The sequence below is a fragment of the Pantherophis guttatus genome, chromosome 15, assembly GCF_059756535.1.
Source record: "Pantherophis guttatus breed Tessera chromosome 15, ASM5975653v1, whole genome shotgun sequence".
Classification (NCBI taxonomy): Eukaryota; Metazoa; Chordata; class Lepidosauria; order Squamata; family Colubridae; genus Pantherophis; species Pantherophis guttatus.
The window spans coordinates 7,314,144-7,339,199 of record NC_142077.1 but is presented as its reverse complement, the minus strand read 5'-3'; the positions used below and the strand labels follow the sequence as shown (position 1 = coordinate 7,339,199).

General features: G+C 47.0%; 1 protein-coding gene across 2 annotated transcripts in view; it reads right to left on the bottom strand.

Annotated features, from left to right (window-relative positions):
* UBE4B (ubiquitination factor E4B) overlaps nt 1-25,056 on the bottom strand; it is a 57,703-nt gene that overhangs the window by 5,052 nt on the left and 27,595 nt on the right. For both annotated transcript variants that reach the window (XM_034438864.3, XM_034438863.3), the window contains 15 exons: nt 24,826-24,909; nt 23,541-23,597; nt 23,289-23,405; nt 22,007-22,105; nt 20,159-20,272; nt 19,016-19,214; nt 15,443-15,581; nt 10,518-10,617; nt 9,707-9,834; nt 8,977-9,075; nt 7,624-7,859; nt 6,200-6,326; nt 5,091-5,235; nt 4,535-4,669; nt 2,907-3,098 (listed from right to left, as the gene is read on the bottom strand). In XM_034438864.3, coding sequence (XP_034294755.1) covers nt 2,907-3,098; nt 4,535-4,669; nt 5,091-5,235; nt 6,200-6,326; nt 7,624-7,859; nt 8,977-9,075; nt 9,707-9,834; nt 10,518-10,617; nt 15,443-15,581; nt 19,016-19,214; nt 20,159-20,272; nt 22,007-22,105; nt 23,289-23,405; nt 23,541-23,597; nt 24,826-24,909 — 1,971 coding nt within the window. The remainder of the gene's footprint in view (nt 1-2,906; nt 3,099-4,534; nt 4,670-5,090; nt 5,236-6,199; nt 6,327-7,623; nt 7,860-8,976; nt 9,076-9,706; nt 9,835-10,517; nt 10,618-15,442; nt 15,582-19,015; nt 19,215-20,158; nt 20,273-22,006; nt 22,106-23,288; nt 23,406-23,540; nt 23,598-24,825; nt 24,910-25,056) is intronic.

The following is a 25,056-nucleotide window of genomic DNA, read 5'->3' as shown; positions in this document are numbered from 1 at the left end:
CATTCTCTTCTTAAAAATCTCCAATGGTGGAGCACCCACAATTTCTGGTGGCAAGCCGTTCCACTGATCAATTGTTCCAACTGTTAGGAAATTTCGCCTCAATTCCAGGTTGCTTCTCTCCTTGGTTAGTTTCCATCTATTGTTTCTTGTCCTGCTTTCTGGTGCTTTGGAAAATAAATTGACCCCCTATTCTTTGTGGCAGCCCTTCAAATACTGGAATACTTTCCCCCTCTTGGGCTAAAGACATTCCATGATAACAAATGAAGTATAGCATAGGGCCGTGATGGCGAACCTATGGCACGTGTGCCACAGGTGGCACGCGGAGCCATATTACTGGGCACGCCAGCTCAGCTCTGGGGCGCATGTGCGCGCCGGCCAGCTGATTTTCGGGCCTTCTGGGAGCAGAAGTAGGGAAACAGGCTGTTTCCTGCCTCTGGAGGGCCTGGGGGTGGGGGTGGGGAAGGCCCGTTTTTCTTTCTTACCTGGCTCCAGATCCTCTCTGTGTATCTGGGAAGGGCGAAAACAGCCTTTCCCACTCCCTTGGAGGCCCTACGGAGGCTGAAAGGGCCCATTTCCCGACTCCCGGTGGGATAGGAAGTGACGTTTTTTCCTGTCCCCAGCCTCCAGAGACTCCTAGAGAGGCTCCTAGAGACTCCTAGAGAGGCTCCTAGAGACTCCTAGAGAGGTTCTGGAGGCTGGGGACAGCAAAAAATGTCACTTCCTGTCCCACCGAGAGTTGGGAAATGGGCCCTTTCAGCCTCCGTAGGGCCTCCAAGGGAATGGGAAAGGCTGTTTTCGCCCTTCCCAGATACACAGAGAGGATCTGGAACCAGGTAAGAAAGAAAAACGGGCCTACCAGGCCATCATGTGCCAGGAGCGGGGGGGAAGCGCACGCATGCGCGTGGGCACGTGCGCGCGCAATCCTCCCCCGCCCCCGCCTCTCCTGGCACGCGATGGCAAAAAGGTTAGCCATCACTGGCATAGGGTCACCCAAATAACCCCCGTCGAGGAAAAGCAGAGATTTGAGGAGGGGGGACATTCATAACGTATCAGCCACACCCAAACTGCCTGGCCCGAAAAACTTAGAGAGGAATTGTTAACGGAATCACACTCTCTGAAGGACTGATTTAGTTTAAAAGTATATAACCACATAAAGCAGATTTCAGAACATGCGTAATCCAAAACTACTGTAATATTATACCGTGTTTCTTCAAAAAGACGACCCACCTTGAAAAGAAGCCCTATCACGTTTTTGAGCGCACACGATCAAATTAAACCCCACCCACAAAATTAGCCCTAATTAAGACCCCGCCCATCCCAGGATGCAGGGGGTGGGGCAAGGCACACAGGTAAAAAATAAGCTAGGATGGGGATGGGGGTGGGAGGAGTGCCCTACTTACCAGGCCTCACACACCCCGACGCCTGCCTCTCCTTCTTCTACAGCTGCTGCTGCAGCTGTTGCTTCTGCAGCCGCTTGCTACCACTCACACGCATTGCCCCGGCCTCTGTTTTGCCTTCAGATGACTGCTAGAAGAGCCTTAGTGGTGCAGCAGACTAAAGTGCTGTTAAGTAGCACCAGCTGCCTGCAATTACTGCAAGTTCAAATCTCACCAGGCTCAAGGTTGACTCAGCCTTCCATCCTTTCGAGGTAGGTAAAATGAGGACCCGGATTGTGGGGGCAATAAGCTGACTTTGTATAAAAGGAACACCGCTTGGGGGGGGGGGGCGAAAGCCCTACTAAGCAGGTAAAAGTAGGAAGGCTATTGCTTAATGCATTGTAAGCTGCCCTGAGTCTCCGGAAAAGGGCGGCATATATATCAAACCAATAAATAAATCAATAAATAAAATTTGAAGGCGAAAAAGAGGCCGGGCCGATGAGTGTGAGTGGCGGCAAGCGGCTGCAGAAGAAGTGAGCCACCAGCAGGCTCCTGCTGGGCAGGGCTGTCAGTGCCACCGCCACAAGGTGAGTCAATAATTCAGCTACCCTGTTTCCCCGAAAATAAGATCGGGTCTTATATTAATTTTTGCTCCAAAAGACGCATTAGGGCTTATTTTGTGGTTAGGTCTTATTTGGGGGGAAATATGGTACTAAATGCACCCATCTGGCTGACAATCTTAACTGGGGCTTATTTTGGGGGGGTAGGGCTTATATTACGAGCATTCTGAAAAATCATGCTAGGACCTATTTTCTGGTTGGGTCTTATTTTGGGGGAAATAAGGTAATAAATGAATCCACCTGGCTGCCAATCTAAACTGGGGCTTATTTTGGGGGTAGGGCTTATATTACGAGCATCCTGAAAAATCATTCTAGGGCTTATTTTCCAGCTGGGTCTTATTTTCGGGGAAACAGGGTAACGCCAAACTATTCTTCCTCAATGCCCCGAGCTCTGATTGTTAAATCACAGAACTGGAAAGGTATTTAAAACAAACCAATACGGAGGTGATTTGGCACCGTCCTAAAGAGATAAGCCGATCATATTGTTTCACTTCAAATTTTAATCCTCCAGAGGATTTTGCTCAGCTCCCTAAAGGGATGGGCGGGTTTTCAACACTTTTTGTCCCACGGGCAAGTAGTCCTCGCTTAGCCACCACAATTGGGGCCGGCAACTTGGTCGTTAAGCCAAGCAATCAAGTGAAACCGCAGACCTACAAAGGTCATAGATAGAAGGACTGCTTATTTTTTAACTTTTTTTTAAAAGTTATTTTTTTCATGATGATTGTGAATGGTCACAAAACGAGGACTACGTATTAAGGAAACCTTCTGAGTGTCGGCAAAGGGTTTCATGAATCCTGCCCACTCTCAAAGTTCCAAAAACTAGACACGAGGAGGTTCTGCCTGGATCGTAAAAGTGTCTTCACGCTTTTTGCCTTCTCAGCTAAGACCTGGAGTCCACCACCACTCTCACCTGGTCGTCCGCGATTGCTTTCGCAAAACGGGCACAATCCAGCTGCAAGTAGATATCTGTCAGTTGATCCAGAAGCTTCTTTGGTTCAAAGCCGTACTTCTCGGGGTTTTCGACTTTCAGATCGCGGCATTTGGGGCCACACAGCTGCTGAAGGTTGAAGTTCAGCATCGCAGCCAGCCGTGGTCCAAGCTCCTGCAACGGGAAATCGCAGCGTGTAGGTGTTGGGAGAGAAGGAGCAGTACAAGAAGCCGGTAACCAGAAACACAAACCCATCCAGAGGTGGGATTCAAATACTGTTACTACCGGTTTGCCCAGCACCAGAAATGTGAGTGCGCGCCATCACAAAACACAGCAATTCACTAACACGCGCTGTCCATGGTTGTATGTGATGTCAACAAACACAGCAATATAGGAGGGATTGTGCCCAGGGGGGACCCACACACAGGTCACCACTACTGGTTCGCCCGAACCGATCCAAACCAGCTGAATACCACCTCTGAAGCCTTGGTTGGTCATAGTCCTTTGCTCATCAAGTCCAGCCAGTGTCTCAATCCGAGGGTTACAACCGGAGGCGACTCCCGGGAGAGTTCTATCGATGTCAAAAAAGGCTTGTCCTTGGATTCAGAAGAGCTGGGGGCTCAGACCCCCAAAGGCCATGACACCGCAGGAGATTATCTGGAAGCAAAGCCGAAGCTTCCTCCGCGCCAGAGGTGGGATTCAACCGGTTCTGACGTACCGGTAGCTCTGACAATCAGCTGAGAGCAAACTGGTTCGCTCCGATGAACGGATGGGCCTGCCCGCCTGCACCTGTACTACAGTGGTGGACTGCTACTGGTTCTCCCCGGTTGTTGCAAACCGGTAGTGGAAATTTTGAGTATTTCGGAGAACCGGTAAATACCACCTCTGCCTGGCCCCGCCCCCCAATCTATTCGCTGCCTCAAGACACCGTCGCTTTAAATTGAGAAGCCAAGAAGCCTCCCAACTGATCGGCTAGAACCAATCCGCTCCTTGTAAACCGCTCGGTGATGGTAGATTGGCAATTGAGGCCAAGCTGCCTGAAAGCGGTTTCCGATGCTCTCGGTGGTGGCAGAGCGGCAAAAAACTGTTTAAACTCTTGCCGCGGCGCTTCAAAGGGCCGCCCTACAGCTGATCAGTGGTAAAAGGCAGTGTGATGGTAGACCAGTCTGCTCCAAAACCAAATGGTTAGACTGGTTCACTCCAAAAACAAATGGGTAGACCGGTACAGCTCTGCAAACAATTAAAAGCCTGGTAGACCAGTACCTCTGCTAAATCCTAAAGAATTGTTTGTCACATGACCATCAAGCCACGCCCACAAAATAAGCCACGCCCACAGAACCGGTAGTAAAAAATTTTAGAACCCACCCCTGCTGTGTTACCAACCTACCTATATTTCTTTTGTTTTAAGCCCCGTTGATTGGCGCGGCAGAGCGGATTGCCACGCCTCAGCAGTTTTACTCATTCTGGATTCAGTAGAAGGTAACTCTTGATCGTAATGAGCATGCACGGAAGAGTGGGTTTGGCACGCGTGCGAGCGAAGCGCACGTGCAGCGAACCAGTCGTTACCACTAGTGAATCCCACCCCTGCGCTCCGCGCTCCCGATACTCACAGGCCTGAGGAAAGGCTTCTGGACTTGTTTGGTGAGGATATGAAACATGTCAACCGTTTCTGTGGCCAGAGCCAGATAGGAGCGTGAGACTCGCTCGTCCTGGGCCAGCTGAGACTGCCGAGCCTGTTGCTGATCCTAGGAAGGAAAGAGCCAAAGGAAGAATATTTATAACCTGTATGATCATTATCATCTGTAAGCCACCACAATCAGGTACAGCTGTGAGGGTTGGACCTTCAGGAAGACTGAGTGCTAAAGAATGGATGCTTTCAAATTGTGGTGTTGGAAACTAATCAAGGAGAGAAACAACTTAGAACTGGGGAGAAATTTCCTGACCGTTAGAACAATTAATCAGTGGAACAATTTGCCTCCAGAAGTTGTGAATGCTCCAACACTGGAAGTTTTTAAGATGATGATGGATAACCATTTGTCTGAAGTGGTGTAGGGTTTCCTGCCTGAGCAGGGGGTTGGACTAGAAGAGCTCCAAGGTCCCTTCCAACTCTGTTATTTTATGCTATTCCTCAGCAGGGGAATCACTAAAACCCGAGACCCAGCTCACCCTGGGGAGAAGATCCCACTGCTCCTTGTTCTTCATCTCTTCCTGCACTTCGTGGATGCGTTTGAGGGACTCTAAACTCTCATCCAGCAAGAACGTCGTGTCGTTGATCAGCATATTGATATAGCGAACAAACTGCTTGCCGGAGCTGGAAAGGGAAAAGGAAAAAAAAAGACAATTGGATAGATTTCTTAGCTCTAATAGATGAGGAGGAGGAGGAGGAGGAGGAGGAGGGCAGGCTGATCAATCTTGAGAAATGTGGGCCCCGATCCCTGCTTAGTAGTTTTGAAATTCCCTGGCATCAATTTTTGCCTTCCGCAAACTATGAATAAGAATCCCTCAGTCTGTTGGGAAAATGCTTCGCACTAGCAATAGCACTTAAGACTTATATGCCACTTCACAGTGCTTTTACAGCCCTCTCTAGGCGGTTTACAGAGTCAGCCTCTTGCCCCCAATAATCTGGGTCTCCATTTGACCGACCTCAGAAGGATGGGAGGCTGAGTCAACCTGGGAGCCAGTTGGTCAGGATCGAACTGCTAGCAGTGGGCAGAGTTAGCCTGAAATACTGCGTTCTAAGCACTGGGAAGGAAGGAAGGAAGGAAGGAAGGAAGGAAGGAAGGAAGGAAGGAAGGAAGGAAGGAAGGAAGGAAGATAGCAATAGCACTTAGACTTACATACTGCTTCACAGTGTTTTAAAGCCCTTTCTAAGCGGTTTACAGAATCAGCCTTTTGCCCCCAACAATCTAGGTCCTCATTTTACCAAACTCGAAAGGACGGAAGGCTGAATCCACCTTGACCCTGGTGAGATTCGAACTGCCAAACTGCAGCTAGCCAGCAATCAGCAGAAGTAGCCTGCAGTACTGCACTCTAACCGCTGCGCCACTGTGGCTCTTAGGATGGCCAAAAAAAAATCAAAACCCAAAAACCAACCCACCTCTGTGTGGTACGATCGCTATAAAACAAACTTTTCCACTGCATCAGTTTAAAAATGATTGGCCTTTCCTTAAGAGATGCATCCAGCCCAGATATGCAATGTCCCATCCAGCGTCTTTTCCATGACAAGTGGCCCGTCCAATCCAGAACAAGCTTACATGTAAAGCGGTTACACTCACTTGAACTCTTCCATGAAAGTCCCGTGGTGAGCTATGTTCTGCCACAAGCTTTTGAAGATGGTGCTGATGTGATAGCGGATCGTAAATTTGTCGTAGAATTCGCTGGTGGCCCCGGTGTGCTCCACGTCTTAAGGGGGGAAAAAGAGGGAATAGAAGAGTTGTATAGTCTCCACGCACCCTGAGGATGCCAGGTTAAGCAAGAGCGGCCACCTTCGCACAACACACTAAGCTAGTGTTGTGGCCTGCTGGCGGCCAGGGGAGGTGGCAGCAGAGTCGGACAGTGAGGAGGTTGGGGAGGAATGTGGGCCAGTCCTGGGGGCTGGGGAAAGCTCGGACGAGGGCTCTGCATTGGAGGCAGAGAGGGAGTTAGACAGCAGTGAGGCAGATAACAGCTGGAGCCCGTTTCTAGTGTGCGCATGCACAGAGCTGCCAGAAGACAACTCAGAAAGAAGGGTCGACTTGGGAGTAAAGCCACACCTTGGAGGTGATTGGCCCCTCCCTTAAGAAATAAAAGAAGAGCGAAGGGGGAGTGGGCTTTTGCAGGAAACAATTCGTTCGTTCCATGACTCTGAGAGACTCTGTGCCAGGTTTTGCCTTGTGCTGCGAGTTACATTGGCAGCTTGCCAAGCGAGATAAGGTCTGTGTTGATAAATATTCCTCTGAAAGACTGCTTGGACAGGACTTGCTGACTGTGAATGAACATAATTCACAGTCGTGTAAATAAAAGAGGTTTTGCCAGGACCAATTCCTGCCTCCTGCTTGTTAAGGGAGCCTAGTTCAGAACAGCCAAAATGAGCCTTGGGGTGTCAGCGAGTTGTGGGAACTCAGTTGGTTAGAGCCGTGGGAGCTTAATTGGTTAGAGCCATGTTTCTCAACCTTAGGAACTTTTAAGATGGGTGGGGATTCAACTCCTATGCTGGCTGGGAAATTCTGGGAGTTGGAAGTCCACTCATATCTTAAAAGTTGCCACAAGCGAAAAAGGAGAACAAGAGATACAGGCAATCCTCGGCTTACAACCGCAGTCCAGCCCGATATTTCGGTTGCTAAGCGAGACATTTGTTAACGGAGTTTTGCCCCGTTTTACGATTTTCCTGGCCACAGTGGTGAATTGAAATCGCCGCCGTCGTTGAGTTAGCCACACGGTTGTTAAGCGAATCTGGCTCCCCCACTGACAGAAGGCTGCAACTGCCATTAATACGAGTCAGTCGCCAAGGGCGACCCAACCACGTGGGACGCACAACGGTCCTAAGTGTGGAAAAACGATCGTGTCAATTTTTTTTCCAGCGGCATCGTAACTTGGAACGGCCGCTAAACGAAACAGTTGTTAAGTCGAGGACTGCCTGTACTGTTGGTATCGTGCATGGCTCCCTTGCCCGAGCGGCACAACTGGGTGCAACATCCATCCAGGGCATTCGTTCACCAACCTGTGTAAAACTTCATCAGGGAAGGAACCAGCAACTTGACGGAGAGCGGATGGTTTTCGATCATTTCGAAGAACTTCTGGGTCCGGGGTTGGACGGCTGGGTTGGTCATGAACATCACCTCCACCAGCTTGGCCACCAAGTAAGGGTTCCGGATGTAGTCCTGGTTGCAGAGCATGACCACGAGGAAGGTCACCAGCTCCTGAGTGCAAGGCTCGTAGAGTACCTGAGGCGAGTATCTGGAAAACGGGGAGAGGGAAGCGGGATGAAAGGAACGACGGAGGAAGGCTTGGCCAAAGCGGAAAGAGATGGCATCTAACCCATAATAGAGCAATAGCACTTAAGACTTATATACATCACTCCGCAATGCTTTTACAGCCCTCTCTAAGACGTTTACAAGGTCAGCCTATCCCCCCCGACAATCTGGGTCCTCATTTTACCGACTTTGGAAGGATGGAAGGCTGAGTCAACCTTGAGCCGGTCAGGATTGAACTCCTGGCAGTGGGCAATTAGCCGGCAGTCAACCTCCTACAGTACTGCATTCTAACCACTGCGCCATCCAAGCATGCATGCATCTCTCTATCTCTCTCTCCCCCTCCCTCTATCTATCCATTATCTATCTATCTATCTATCTATCTATCTATCTATCTATCTATCCATCACCTATCTGTCCATCCATCCATCCATGTAATCTATTATCCATCTTTCTTCATCCTCTCCTATCTATCTATCCATCATCTGTCTATCCATCCATCCATTCATCCATCCATCTATCTATCTATCTATCCATTGTAATACCTTTCCCCGAAAATAAGACCCAACCAGAAAATACATGATTTTTCAGGATGCTTTTAATATAAGCCCTATCCCAAAAATAAGCCCGAGTTAAGATCGTCAGCCAGACGGACGCAATTAGTACTGTACTTCCCCCAAAACAAGACCTAACTGGAAAATAAGCCATAATACATCTTTTGGAGCAAAAATTAATATAAGACCTGGTCTTACGGTAGTACTTAAGACTTATATATCGCTTAATTGTGCTTTACAATCGTCTCTAAGTGGTTTACAATGTCAGCCTATTGCACCAACAACCTGATTAGAAGCAAAACTGGAGAAACAGGCTGCCAGTGTTGGCCAAACTGCTAAGGATATCCCCCAAAAAAGGAGAATTAGGGATCAAGGAAGGAGATAATAGACTCCTTGCTTTTATTTATTTTTATTTATGAGTGAAATGTATACGCCGCCCGTCTCGCTATCCGGAGCGACTGTTCAATCCAAAGCATCGTGGTTTCTTTCCTCAAAACGACAACTTCAATCCACAAAAAATGAAGTACGTTTTTTTTTTTTTTTACTTACTGTACAATAAAAAACAAAAATTCCGCAATATCTTCCACGTAAAACTCAGGCATCGCTGCGAAGACTTTCGGGACATCTGGGTTTAAAGGCAGTTGTATGCTGCAGGTAGGACAGAAGAAATCGTTTGAGGAAAAAGATTCGCTTAATAAACAGCATGACCTACGACTGTAATTCCAGGCTTAATTACATTTCTAAATTCGAGGACTAACTGGAGGGGCATTTCAGCGCAGAATTTAGATCTGAGCACAGAGGTGCACCATCAAATGTTATCCCTCTGACAACAGAGACTTTATCTCAGGGGTTCCCAACCCCAGGTTTGTGGACTGGCACCAGGCCATGCCATGACAAAAACTGGCAAACAAGCAAAGCCCCATCCATGGCAGTGGTGGGTTGCTACTGGCTCGCACCGGATCGGGAGAACCGGTAACGGCGGCAGTGGGAGGATTCATCCACCCACCTGGATGCTTCTGTGGATGCGCAGAAGTATTGCGCCCACAAGCGAACCGGCAGGTTTTGAAACCGGCCCCTGATCCACGGGATGCAGGCAGCATGTAGAATCACAGCCCCCTCACCGATCCAGAGAAAAAACTTTCCCCATGGAACCGGTCCCTGGAGCCCAAACGTTTGGGGTGGGGGAGCCCTGCTGTTTTAGCCGATTGGGCTTTTAGATCCCACAGTAATCCAGTCCAGTAAAGGATGGGATGAAGACCGTAAGGCACGCAAAACTCACTTAGGGTAGGCAGGATCAAGAATCCGTAGCAAGAGCTGGATCACCACGCTGTAAAAGTTGAGGCACCTCCGGAGAAAATTCTCATCTAACAGGCCGGCGTCTGCGCAAGCTTTGCATCGCACCAATTTCTGGGCAGGGACATGACGAGAGTCAAAATGGAGTGACACAACCTAACAAGTCATGAAAAGTAGACTCCCACCCCCACCTCCCTTAGCTGTTCTGAGCTATGCTTCCCAAGAGCATGAAGCAGACTCCTTGTCCTGACAGAAAAACCTTTTTATTAAGTGACTGTGAATTCCTCTCATTCACATCCAGCAAAGTTTTTCAAGAGAGAATTGAGAGTCACAGACCTTAGCTGACTTGGGGAGCTGCCAGGCCGATATCTTCAAAACTTGGCAAGAAGACTCCGAGAGTCACGAACCAATTAAGCGAACTAATTGTCTCCTGCAAACTCCCCTCCCCTTTTGCTCCTTTTTTATTTCCCTCTGGGAGGGGACCTTCATCATCCACCTGTGGCTTTACTCCTGAGTCGACCCTTGTTCCGTAGCTGTTCCCTTCGTCTGGCAACCCTGCGCATGTGTACACTGGGAACAGGCTCCAGCTGTTCCTCTGCCTCACTGATGTCTGACTCCGAAGGCAGCTGATAACTGGCATACGGCCCTGACTCCCCTCTCAGCCTCCGATGCAGAGCCCTCATCAGAGCCTTCCCCAGACTCCAGGACTGGCCCACGTTCCTCCCCAACCTCCTCACTGTCCGAATCTGCTGTCAGCTCTGCTGGCCGCTGGCGGTCCACAACAGTTAGCCACGAACCTTGAGTTGGGTTTTGCATCGTTTCAACATCTCTCGATGCCTGGTAGCTAGGGGAGAATCCTTCCACTGACTTTCGTTATTCTTCAAATCCTCCACGGTCCTGTGGAAAACCCAGAAAGTGTGAGTGGGGAGCAGAGGTGGGATTCCCTTACCTTCCCTACCGGTTCGCCAGAACCGGCTGAACCCCACTCTGATGGGGAGGATTTGAGTAATCAGGACAAAAGCGTCGGCGCTCAAACCATTGCAAGAGGAAAACCTGTGTAAACCAGCCAGGAAGAAATACAAGGAGTCCTCGACTTACAACCGTTCGTTTAATGACCGTTCAAAGTTACAACGGCACTGAAAAAAGTGACTTAGGACCGTTTTTCACACTTTTGACCGTTGCAGCATCCCCAGGATCATGTGATTTAACGTTCGGATGCTTGACAACTGGTTCATATATATGACAATTGCCGTGTCCCGGGGATCACATGATCCCCTTTTTGCGATCATCTGACAAAGCAAACTCCACGGGGAAACTCGGATTCATTTAACAACTGTATTACTACCGTATTTTTCGGAGTATAAGATGCACCTTTTTCCCCCCCTAAAAGAGGGTGAAAATTCGGGTGCGTCTTTTAACAGCCTCCAAAATGGAGGTTTCAGAGGCTGAAAAAAAAAAGCAAGGCGCAGAGCTCACAACCAACGCACCTGTTGCTAAAGTTCACCTCTGGGAACAGGTAATTGAGGGTATTCCGGGAGGCCAATCCACCCGCCAATCAGCTTTTTTTTTTTTTTCCTTCCCAAAAACTAAGGTGCGTCTTTGTTAAGAAATGGTTATTTGTCTAACTAGTTGGTCAGGCAATATATAAACCAACAATGTATGTTTGCAGTCAGAAAGGTATTCTATTGCTTTCCCTTCCCTTAAAACCTTTATTTTCATTTGTATTTTAAAGGATAACCCCAATTTTAAAAAAATATAAGAAAAAAAAAACTGGTGCGGTTTTAATTGAAAGGCAATTTGTGCGAATTTGGGATGGCCGAAGCATTTCTTTATTTGCATTTATTTATGATCAGGGAGGGAATTGGGAGGCTTCTGGGTTTTTTTATTGCTGGTACTTTGTTTTAATGGTTTTATTTTGGGCCAGCTGGTTAACTCACAAACCAACTGGCCTAAAATAAAACCATTAAAACAACACACCACCAATAAAAAAAACCAAAAGCATCCAATTCCGTCTTTGATTATTTGCAAAACAAGAGATATGTGTGTGTGTGTGTCTACAGTTACACAGGGCATATTAGACACCCCTGCAGATTCGGCTAACACGGCACAGCTTCCAAAAAACCCTTCCAGGTGAGAAGTCGGAGTTTTCTTTCCAGCTTTTGACTTCTAAATGAAAAGTCTTCAACAAGAGATTGGCTGGCCAATGCTTGAAAGGGATTTCCGAGCCCTTATGCTCTTCTTGTTTTAATAAAGCTGTGGCTACGTTTGAGCTTTACAATCTTTGAAAAGCAAAGGGGGGAAAAAAGGCGCCTCTCTTTTAGAAAGATTCCAGAACAGGCTTTAAAAGACGCATCATCAATTTGTTTGTTCTATCCTATCTCAAGACCTAAAATGGACACCTAACATCAAAAACGTCATCAAAAAAACACAACGAAGAATGTTCTTTCTGCACCAACTCAGGAAGCTCAAACTGCCCCAGGAGTTCCTGATCCAGTTCTACAGAGGAATGATTAGAGGCTGGTCATCTGCACCCCCATAACTGTCTGGTTTGGTTCTGCAACCCAACAAGGCAGACGCAGACTTCAGAGGATCATTAGAACTGCAGAAAAAAACCATGGCTACCAACCTGCCTTCCATGGAGGACCTGTCTACTGCACGAGTCAAAAAGAGGGCTGGGAAAATATCTACAGACCCCTCGCATCCTGGACATAAACTGTTTCAACTCCTATCCTCAAAACGAGGCTATAGAGCACTGCACACCAGAACAACAACAACGATGCCCTTGAAGTGATGTCCCGGTGCCTGGAGGCCGTACGGATCTGGATGGGGAGGAACAGGCTCAGGCTCAACCCATCCAAGACTGAGTGGCTGTGGTTTCCGACGTCCCGATATAGTCAGTTGACGCCATCACTGACTATTGGGGGCGAATCATTGGCCCCCACGGAGAGGGCTCGCAACTTGGGCGTCCTCCTGGACTCACGGCTGTCTTTAGAAGAGCACTTGACGGCCGTGACCGGGAGGATTTTTCATCAGGTTCGCCTGATTCGCCAGTTGCGTCCCTTTCTGGATCGGGACTCTTTACGCACGGTCACTCATGCCCTTGTCACCTCCCGCCTGGACTATTGCAACGCTCTCTACATGGGGCTCCCCTTGAGGAGCACCCGGAGGCTCCAACTGGCGCAGAGTGCGGCCGCGCGGGTGGTAATGGGAGCGACATGGCGTTCCCATGTAACACCTCTCCTGCGTGAGCTGCACTGGCTCCCGGTGGTCTTCCGGGTGCGCTTCAAGGTTTTGGTTACCACCTTTAAAGCGCTCCATGGCTTAGGACCCGGGTACTTGCGGGACCGCCTACTACCACCAATAGCCTCCCACCGGCCGGTACGCTCCCATAGAGAGGGGCTCCTCCGGGTGCCGTCAGCCAAACAATGCCGACTGGCGGCCCCCAGGGGGAGAGCCTTCTCTGTGGGGGCACCTACTATCTGGAACGAGCTCCCCCCAGAGATACGGAGGATCCCGGATCTGCGCACCTTCCGCCGCGCCTTAAAGACCTTACTATTTCACCAGGCCGGCCTGGCCTAATTTTCCCCCTCTTTTATAAAAGATTTTTAAAATTTTAAATATTTTTTAGTATTTATATATTCAATTTTAAATTGGTTTTAAAAGTTTGGGGTTTTAAATTTGTCGGGGCCAAAATTATTTAATTTGATTTTATTCTATTTTTTAAATTTTGTATTGTATGTGTTTTTATTGTTTGGCTGTGCACCGCCCTGAGTCCTTCGGGAGTAGGGCGGTATAGAAATCTAATAAATAATAAAATAAAATAATAATAATAACTAGACGCAAGGACAGTTTTTTCCCCCGAACGCCATCACTCTGCTCAACAAATAATTCCCTCAACACTGTCAAACTATTCACTAAGTCTGCACTACAATTAATCTTCTCATCGTTCCCATCACCCATCTCCTCCCACTTATAATTGTAACTTGCTGCTGGTATCCTTATGATTTATATTGATTGTTTCCTAGTATGATTTGATTGCTTATTTGTACCCTATGACTATCATTAAGTATTGTACCTAATGATTCTTGACGAATGTATCTTGTCTTTTTATGTACACTGAGTAGCATATGCACCAAAGACAAATTCCTTGTGTGTCCAATCACACTTGGCCATTTCTATTCTAGTCTATAAAGAAAGCAGGAAATCTATGACATAACAAATCCATCTGCTTTTCTCTCCTTCTCAGGGTTCTCTGAGGGACCGCCCCCCCCCCACTCCTTCTCTGCTGCTTATCCCTCCCCACCCCCATGTTCCTCAGCCGGCCTTCTGCTCTCACAAGGCCATCCATGCAGGCGTGCTCTGGCCAGGTTCTGCCAACTGATTACTCAACCCAGCTTCAACAATGAAGCTATTTGGCAAGCTCTAAAGAGGCTTTTTGATCCTGGCTTCCCGCACAGAGACTATACCCACAATGCATGAGCTCACCGAGAAAAGACCGCCTTCGCTACCTCCCACAGCCATCTGGAGTCGCCAAGCCATGGCGTGCCAAGTTCATCTGGGCACACCATGTTCCCATCACACACATCAACGCTGCCCAGAGCTCCGCAAATGCCAACTTCCCTGGGCTCGAGGCAAAAAAAAAAAGGCTGGCACGCCATTACACCTCGCACGAAGCTCCCTTCTGCATACAAAGCAGACCACTCTTCCTTCCCTTCCTCCCTCCTCTCTTCTCGCTACATAAATAACCCAGGTTTTCCTAGAAGGGCCTTTTCTCCACCTCAGCCGCTTTAAAAGGGGTGGACTTCAACTCCCAGAATTCCACCCACCAGCGCAGGGCATTCTGGGAGTTGGAATCCACCCATCTTGAAGCGGCTGAGGCTGAGAAAGACTAGCTTAGACTATCTCCCTCAGCACCTCAACTTAATTTTTACAGAATAACAAGAGTTGGTGCTGGAGAAGACTCCCGCGAGTCCCTTGGACTGCAAGGCCATCCAACCGGTCAGTCTTAGAGGAGATCAACCCTGGCTGCTCTTTAGAAGGCCAAGATCCTGTAGAGGAAACTCAAATCCTTTGGCCACCGAATGAGAAGGAAGGACTCCCTGGAGAAGAGCCGAATGCTGGGAACGATGGAGGGCAAAAGAAGAAGAAGGGGAACGGCAGAGAACAAGGTGGCTGGATGGAGTCACTGAAGCAGTCGGCGTGAGCTTCAATGGTCTCCAGAGGATGGTAGAGGACAGGATGGCCCGGAGGAACGTGGTCCATGGGGTCGCCATGGGTCGGACACGACTTTGCAACTAACAACAACAAGAGTCGGAAGGGACCTTGGAGGTCTTCTAGTCCAACCTCCTGCTCAAGCAGGAGAGCCTTAGAATATATCACTCCGAAGAGTTGGCTGTCCAGTCTCTTCTTAAAAACCACCAGTGATGGAGCGCCATAACTTCTGGAGGCAAGTTGTTCCACTGGTTAATTGTTCTCACTGTCAGGAAATTTCTCCTTAGTTCTAAGTTGCTTCTCTCCTTGATTAATTTCCACCCATTGCTTCTTTGTCCTGCCTTCAGGTGCTTTGGAGAATAGGTGGGAAACACTCACCCACCCCCACGTCTTTGTGGCAGCCCCTTAGATATGGGAACATACCGCTATCCCTTTTCTTGCCAAAGTCTTGCTCAAACTCCCCAAAATGACTAACGATGCATTTTTTAAAATTATTATTATTTTTGGTAACCTGTTCAGCTCCCGGATGGCTCTGAGTCGACGGATGTATCGACGGCAACTCGGTAAGATGGAGAGGTGGTGGGCATGGAGGGTCAGGAAGAAACATTCCGTTGGGAATTTTGGCTCAGAGAAGAGAGACTGATCCCTGGCTGTGGAAAAGAAAAATAAGAGACTTGTCAATGGAAAGGTAGAAAAAAAAATCCAAATGAAACGTTAACACATCTGCCAGAAGATTTAAGCAGGGATCTTGATCTGTCATACAAACCAAATTTTATTTTATTCATTTATTTGATCATCCATCCATCCATCTATCTCCTAACCCACTCATTTCCCTTCAGAGCAGTTTCCTTCAGGATGCAAAAACAAATGGCAAAAATGATAGGTGCAAAAAAAGAATTCACGGACACTATACAGGTAAGTCCTCGACTTACAGCCACAATTGGTCCCAAAATTTCCACTTTTGGGAAGGAGAGACGGTTATTAAGTGAATTTTGCCCCATTTTACGACCTTTCTTGATACAGTGAATCACTGCAGTCGTTAAGTTAGTCACACGGTTGTTAAGTGAATCTGGCTTCCCCCATTGACTTTGCTTGTCAGAAGGTCGCAACCGTCATAAATACGAGTCAGTTGCCAAGTGTCCGAATTTTGATCATGTGATTTCCAATGGTTGTAAGTGTGAAAAACAGTCGTACGTCACTTTTTTCAGTGCCGTTCTAACTTTGAAAGGTCACTCAATGAACTGATGTAAGTCCAGGACTCCCTGTAAAGGTGAAGGTAAAGATTCCCCTCGCACGTATGTGCTAGTCGTTCCTGACTCTAGGGGGCAGTGCTCATCTCCGTTTCAAAGCCGAAGAGCCAGCGCTGTCCGAAGACGTCTCCGTGGTCATGTGGCCGGCATGACTCAACGCCAAAGGCGCACGGAACGCTGTTCCCTTCCCACCAAAGGTGGTCCCTATTTTTCTACTTGCATTTTTTTTTTACATGCTTTCGAACTGCTAGGTTGGCAGAAGCTGGGACAAGTCACGGGAGCTCACCCCGTTACGCGGCACTAGGGATTCGAACCGCTGAACTGCCGACCTTTTGATCGACAAGCTCAGCGTCTTAGCCACTGAGCCACCAAGTCCCTCCCTGTATAAACTGTATATAGGAAAACCATACCAGTCTCTCTTCCAAGGGCTAAAATATGCTGATACTGCCCCTGATAAAAATTTTCCTGTACTATGGAGCGCAAGACTTATATTTTGTAAATTATCAGGAGCGCCTGTGGAAGTTGGCAGTGCAAAAATATTAATGAAGATTATTAAATTCATATTCAGATAGCAATAAGGAAAAACAAAAAAACACGTGGAAAGATCCTGGTAAAAAGAACAAGCTGTACCCAAAACAGGTTACATAAATAAAATGAGGAAATAAAATGTGGAAATAAAAAAAAAATCTGGCAAGAGGTTCGACATTGAGAAACATGCCGTATTTTTCGCTCCTAAGACGCACTTTTTTGTCTCCCAAAAGTGGGTGGAAATGTCTGCGCATCTTATGGAGTGAATATTGCCGAAACCCCGCCCATCCACCAGCCCCCACCCTTCAGTTAAGCGCAGGACTTTCGCGGAGGCCGAAAACGAGGGACAAAAACCAGAGTGTGCCTTATGGTCAGATGCCTCTTAGGTAAAGGTTAAAGGTTCCCCTCGCACAGATGTGCTAGTCGTTCTCAACTCTAGGGGGCGGTGCTCATCTCCGTTTCAAAGCCGAAGAGCCAGCGCTGTCCGAGGACGTCTCCGTGGTCATGTGGCCAGCATGACTGAACGCAAAAGGCGCACGGAACGCTCTTACCTTCCCACCAAAGGTGGTCCCTATTTTTCTACTTGCGTTTTTTTTACATGCTTTCGAACTGCTAGGTTGGCAGAAGCTGGGACAAGGAACGGGAGCTCACCCCATTACGTGGCACTAGGGATTCGAACCGCTGAACTGCCAACCTTTCCATCGACAAGCCCAGCGTCTTAGCCAGAGCCACTGCATCCCTTTGCCGGTGCGTCTTATGGAGCGACAAATACAGTAATAACAGCCCCTTTTCATATTTCTTTGAAGTCGGAGGTCACAAATGTTCACGCACAAGAAGAAGAATTGTTGGGAAGAATCACTTAGGATCCATGTTTCTCAACCTTGGCAACTTTCAGAGGTGGGGACTTCAACTCCCAGAATTCCCCAGCTAACCATGTTTGGATGGAGAGGTTTCCTAGAATCTGTTATCAGGTCCCTTTTGCTAATTTGAAATGTGGTTGGGGGGGGGGGTTCTGCTTCGTTGTAATTTTAGATGCTTTTATGGGTGGGGAGAGGTCAATGGAAACTGTCTTAAATCAATGTTTCGTAACCTTGGCAACTTTCAGATGTGCGGACTTCAACTCCCAGAATTCCCCGGCTGGCTGGGGAATTCTGGGAGTTGAAGTCCACACTTCTTCAAGTGTTTCTTTTTTTTTTTTTCCGGTGAGACCAGCCTATCAGGGCAACAGCATACTGCTTCCGCTTTCGCCTTTCAGCCCCAATCCAGGAGCCTTTGCAGGCAGTCGTTTTCACGACAAAACTATTTTTGTGTTAGTATAAGACGCACTCCCCCCCCAATTAAAAAGGGTGAAAATTTGGGTGCGTCCTACACACCGAATGTAGCCAAAAACACGAGGCGTTGAGGTGGTGATAGTCTGTGGCAATCCCTGCAACCTGGAACAGCTGATTGAGGGTATTCGGGGAGGCCGATCCACCCACCAATCAGCTGCTCATGCTGAATCAGGCTGCAATAATGTGCTGAAGCTGACCTGGCTGTTTGCTATTTGCTGCAAGGACTCAAGAGTTTGCAGCAGCAATCACATCCCGAAAGCACACACAAGTAACTGATTCAGCAATAACTTATCTTTATATATGTATAATATAACACATGAAGTAAATATACAATACCAAAAGCAGGTTTTCCAACGTGGTAGTAAATACAAGCAAAACCCAAGCAGAGGAGAGGAGTTTCAGTTTTAAGCAGCAGATTAGTTTGCAACTTTAGCACAGACTCAGAGCTGCAGAACTAAGCCACGCCCAGGCTCCTTGCTGTCTGCTTCCTTGTTGCTCACAGAGCAAATACTGTTTCAGTTTCCAAACAGCCCTCAACTCTCTCACACACTGACAGGACGCTAGCCAGATGAATACCGATGGATGCTGGTAGGAGGAGGCAGAATTTTTTTTTTCTTATTTTCCTCCCCAAAAATTAAGGTGTGTCTTATACTCTGGAGCATCTTATATTCCAAAAAATACAATATATTTTACCGACAAAGAAATAAACGGAGACTAGTATAGATCTATTTCAAGCTATTTAGCTCTCATCACACTTATTCAAGAGGCCAAGGTTGAAAAATACTGACTTTAGACGGTTTCTATTCAACTCTCCCCACCCCATAAATATATCTAAAAAACAACGAAGCAGAAAAAAACACACAAATCAAATTAGCAAGAGAGACCTGGTGCAGATTCCAGGAAAGGTCTCAATCCGAACAACAAAGACTGACATCAGCGCATGTATCTGAGCGAAAGCAGAGGTTGTTCACTCACACAGCTCAACCATCCAGCTGCTGACATCCTCCAAGGTGGCTTTGACTCGCGTTTCGTCCGCAGGCACCATGATTCGACACCGAGGATGGAAGATGTAGGACGGATCGACCGTCTCAAGTTTGATTTTTGTGCTCAGCTGCTGCAGCACCCACAGGAAGTTCAGCATGAAGCCATCCGTAGACACCAGCCGATCGTCCGCCTGCGGGCCCGACAAAGAGGAGCCAAAATAAGGAGCCAGGTCGGGTCTTGAGTTGACCCCCAAGGCCTCCTGGGTATCAATAAGGGAGAATAGTTGTAGCTCAGGGTTGAAATGAGGGGTCCTTGGTGCTCTCTTGAACTTGGTTGTTTTCCTGCAGATGTTTCGTGACCGAACTAGGTAACATCCTCAGTGTCAACTCGCAAAACACCCCTGGTCTGCTCTTGAGTTGCCATAGGCCAGGGGGAGTGGGAAACCGGTGAAACAGCAGGGCAGCCAAAGACAGATGCACATTCCATGCTTATCTCTCTCAAGGCTGTATCCCAGGGTTACCCACAGCAGCCAGAGGGGAGTGACCTCTACAACCCCGTTGGCGAATGTGATTGATGACACACCCTGGGGGGAGGGGGGTAAAGCAGGGTCATAATTGGGCTGTAAATTACGTAGGGTCAGAGCTGGCTTCATTTAGGAACGTGGGGACATGAAGCTCCTAATAAATAACTGGATTTCTTTTGAAGCTTGGCTCGAGGTTCATGATTTAATTAGGGGAACCCTGGCAGCCAGTGCTAGAAGGGAATGGGGTTTTTGGGAAGGAGGAGGAGAAGGCAGCCAACTGTGGGGTCCTTGGTGCTCTCTGAGCTTGGTTGTTTTCTTGCAGACATTTCATGACCCAACTAGGTAATATCATCAGTGCTCTTCACATCAGAAGCTCGTCAGGTGGACATCAGAAGCCCAACTAAAGGATTTGGTATCGGAAAATCAGACAGGTATCACCACAACTCTGAAGTATTCTCCACACGATTTTCATTATAAATGGCTATAAATCGGGGTTGCTTACAGATTTGAGCTTTTCCCTCTACCCTTTTTGATTGGCTACTTTTTGGAAAGTCCAGGAGGGGCAAAAAGCCGCGTATAACATCAGGAGGAGTTTGAAATGGCAAACTGACCTGCATTTGTGCCTTTTTAACGTTGGCGTTGACCACGGCTGCCATATAGCTGAGAGCAGCTTCCCGCGTTTCTCCGTTGAGCAGAATACTGTGCAGGATCTTGAATAACTCTTGCTAAAAAGTTTGACAAAGCAGGAAAAAAAAACAAAACAGAATGGAACTTTTTTCTTTCTTTCTTTTTTTTTTTACACAAACACACACACAGACATACAATGTACTTTTTTCTGAACAGAGTATTTGGCCGGTTCACAAATTTAAACAGATTTTAGTCATTTCAAAATTACAAACAAAAATTACTAAATTACAATCTCTATACTTCCTTTTTGCCGTAATATTTATTCACTCTATTTTTAAAAAAAACCAATATTACCCTTCATCCTAACCTCTAATCTTAGCCAAGTTTCAATTTTTCCCTTCCATTTTATGTTGTACCCCTCAAATTTAAAATCTCACCTAATATGATTCCTAGTAATTCCTGATATTCCTTTATTATAATTACTGACGTTTTCCCTTGTAATCTATCTCAATATCCATCACCTTAGTACAAATTAATTAATTATGTGGTGTTACAATCATTCATTTCTTATAAAAATAATAAACCCAATTGTTTTGTAACATACAAAAAGACAGAAAGGAACTGAGGCAGGGGTGAAATGCTCCTGGTTCGGACCGGATCGCCTGATCCGGTAGTGATGGAGGCGGGTGGTTCGGAGAATGGGTAGCAAAAATCCCTGGGGGCCCCCCATGCCCAGCTGAGCCACGCGATCATCAGAGGCTTTTTTTTCTTTTAAATGCCTCTGACGATCCAAGCTGAATTGCCTGATCGGCAGAAGCTTTTTAAAAAAGCCTCTGCCGATCAGGCAACTCAGCTTGGATCGTCAGAGGCGTTTAAAAGAAAAAAAAAGCCTCTGCTGATTAGGCAACTCAGGTGGGATTGTCAGAGCTTTTTGAAAGCATTATTTTACAACCTCTTGACAGAAGAGGTTGTAGAAAAAATGGTTTGAAAAGTTTTTTTAAAAATGACCACGCCCACCCAGTCACATTATCTCCCCCAACCAAGCCACGCCCACAGAACCGGTAGCAGGGTGGATTTGATTTAAATCAAGTTGATTTAAATCACAATTTAAATCATGATTTAAATCACTAGTAAAAAGGCTTGATTTAAATCAACTCGATTTAAATCATAATTTTTAAAGAGCAATTGTCATCTCTGCTACTCCTTTGACCCGCTGTTGATTCACCGATAGTCCCAGTGTTGCAGAATATACAGCCTCGTGCTACATAACTAAGCTCCATTTCATGCTGAATAAACTAAATTATTTATGTATCTTAAATAGAAAACTATCTTACGATAGATTTTTACCCCAAAAGTTTTTTATTAAAATAAATTCGATAAAAATCAAAAAAATCCGATTTAAATTTTAAAAAAAATCCGATTTAAATAAAAAAAAAATCTGATTTTTTTTTAATTTTTTTAAAAAAAATCATTGATTTTTATCCACCCTGACCGGTAGCAACATATTTTAGATTTCACCACCGAACTGAAGGTGCAGCTTAGCTCACTTTTAAGGCAGGCGTTACCTAATCCAAGAATCCCCAGCCTGAAGCCGCAAGGATTCCCTTAATGTAATCCGGGAAGGATTGGTATGAACATACCCATCTTAAAACAAGCAGCACTATCTCTCACAAGACAGATAAATGCAGAGAGGGAGGGGGAGGAGAGGAGAGGAATTCTCCCATTTCAATTCAGGGCTATAAATTTCTGTGAGCAATTGACCTCCCTTCCCCACCCCCACCCCCCCAAAATCAAAGTGAAAACCTGAAGTTCCTGCTTCAGCACACACCTACCCTGGCAGATTCCAGGTAATGTTGCAATGACTGGCTAACGACCCGCGTGTTTTCCAAAGTAATGGTAGGCCCCGAGAAATATTTTTCGACAACTCTAGGCTGCAAAAGGCAAAACGACACATAACGTCAATCGCGAGCGGCAATGCCAACACAATTTGCTGCACAAACCTTCACAAAGGGGTCCATTTTGTGCTCGTTTCTCTGGCCCTCGGCTATAACCTGCTCTCTCTTTAACCCGCAACCTTTCTGAAGACAAGAAAAGTAACTGGTGCATATATTTTTCCACCCTTCTTCCGATGCTCTTTCCCAAATTAAATAAAATAAATAGACTCATTTTCACAAGGAGACACACCCATCTATGCACACCTCCCTCTAGCTCACGGTTGTTCAAGCTTGGCCCCTTTAAGATCTGTGGACTTCAACTCCCAGAATACCCCAGCCAGCCACACCCCTGAGCTAGAGGGAGACATGCGCAGATGCTGGCTGGGGAATTCTGGGAGTTGAAGTCCACAGATCTTAAAGGGGCCAAGCTTGGACAGCCCTGTGCCAGCTCAGAATGCCTGTTTTCCCAGCAGCAGATGGCACAAGGTGCCCCAGAAGCTGGCAGGAAGGACTCTCGAACTGGTCAGTCTGCTTTACTCGGGGCAATTTATTTATTCATTTATTTATTAGTTCCATTTATATGCCGCCCTTTCTCCGGAGATTCAGGGCGGCTTACAAGGCGTTAAGCAATAGCCTCCATACTTTTGTATATACCTGCTTAGTAGGGCTCAATGGTTTGATTTGACGAGCCATTCTTTGAGAGAGGCCTTTTACTTCCTTGTCTGAGCCCGCTGCTCGACACTTAGAATAACAGAGTTGGAAGGGACCTTGGAGGTCTTCTAGTCCAACCCCCTGCTTAGGCAGGAAATCCTAGACCATTTCAGACAAAAGGTTATCCAACATCTTCTTAAAAACTTCCAGTGTTGGAGCATTCACAACTCCTGGAGGCAAGTTGTTGCATGGATTAATTGTTCTGTCAGGAAATTCCTCCTTAGTTCTAAGTTGCTTCTCTCCTCGATTAGTTTCCACCCATTGCTTCTTGTCCTGCCTTCAGGTGCTTTGGAGAATAGCTTGACTCCCTCTTCTTTGGGGCAGCCCCTGAGAGATTGGAAGACTGCTATCATGTCTCCCCTAGTCCTTCTCTTCATTAAACTAGACAAAACCCAATTCCTGCAACCGTTCTTCATATGTTTTAGCCTCCAATCCCCTAATCCTCTTGGTTGCTCTTCTCCGCACTTACGTCATCCTCAGCGAAGACGGAGAGGCCGAAGAACACCCCAAGGTAAGAGAGTCTCTGGAGCTCTCGGCCCATCCCGGGGCTTAGAGATTTTGGCAACCACAAAGGCAAAGAGACCACCTGGAGAGAGCAGAGAGATTCCCCCCCCCCCAAAAAAGTGAGCGGGATAAAGGCTGGATGGTCAGATCATTCTGCCTTGGGGTTTCCGCATCCATTGGCAGAATCCCGCGAGGATTCGTCAGTTTCCCCACTTACCAAACTGCAGACAGGATGCGATTTCCCAAACTTGATCTCGCAGAGTTCCCCTAAAGCCTGGGAAGGAAGAGAAGGGGAGCCCAGGATTCAGACTTTCCTTTCTGGATTTCAAATCTTTTGTCAGTGCACAACATACCATATTTTTCAGAGTATAAAACGCATCCCACCCCCCTCCGGTGAAGTCAGCAGGGTTATTGCCGCTTTAAGAAGCTGTCTATATAAGGGAGGCCATGAGAGGGCGTCTCCCTCTTTCTCGTGTATCACTCTCCTCGTGGTGTTCTACCACGTGTATGTCTGTATATATTTATTTATTATTTATTTATTATTCAAACTTCTATACCGCCCTTCTCCTTTCGGACTCAGGGCGGTGAACAGCCAAGATAAAAAACATTTATACATAAAGTTAAAAATAGATTTAAAATAATTAAATAAATTTGGCCCGTAATTTAAAACTTATCAATTTAAAAATCCGTATCAAATTTTAAAACCAACCCTAAAATCAGGACAGACCGGCTAACTGAAAAAAATAAGTTTTTAGGGCCCGACGAAAAGTCCGGAGGTCGGAGATCACTCGTATCTCTGGGGGTAGATTGTTCCAAAGGGTAGGTGCCACCACAGAGAAGGCTCTCCTCCTGGGGGTCGCCAGCCGACATTGTCTGGCCGACGGCACCCTGAGGAGGTCCTCTCTGTGGGAGCGAACTGGCCGGTGGGAGGATATTGGTGGCAGAAGGCGGTCCCGTAAGTACCCCGGCCCTAAGCCATGGAGCGCTTTAAAGGTGATCACCAACACCTTGAAGCGCACCCGGAAGTCCACCGGAAGCCAATGCAGCTCGCGCAGGAGAGGAGTCACATGGGAGCGCCCTGTCGCTCCCATAATCCCCCGCGCGGCCGCATTCTGCACCAGTTGGAGCCTCTGGGTGTACCCCAAGGGGAGCCCCATGTAGAGAGCGTTACAATAAATATAGACGTCTTGTATATAAACCACTGTTTGTAATGACAAAACCTCTGTGTCCTGTATTTTGCTCCTGGGTTGTCTCAAAATAGCAGTCATGCTGTAAACACTCTGATATCCAATATTTTAAAAAATCAGCAAATGCAGCCCATTAAAAGTCTTCCTTCCTTTTGTGCTCCATTTGAACCAGTAAGATTTGGGAGTTTTCTTTGGCAGAGAAATATTTCATTACGCAAGCCCTTGGTCAGGTCATCTAAACCCCGCTGAGAGGGGCTGCCACAAATGTTAAGCATCCGGCTTACAACCGTACGAGCAGGTGCTTCCGATACTCACCATAAGGGGGTATTTAAAGTTGTCACTATCAAAGGAGCATTCTTTTGAAGCAAGAGCCAGCCCTTGTAAAATAGGTACAAAGATCTGTTGGAAAGGAGGAAAAGAAGAAGAATTAGGTGGCTTCTTGGCTTCCGTTTGGAGAAAAGAGTCAGTCCTAAGGGTGAACTAACTAAGGGCAGCCTGAGATACCAAAAAATCTTCAGCTCTAGAAGATTTTTAGTTCAACAGACT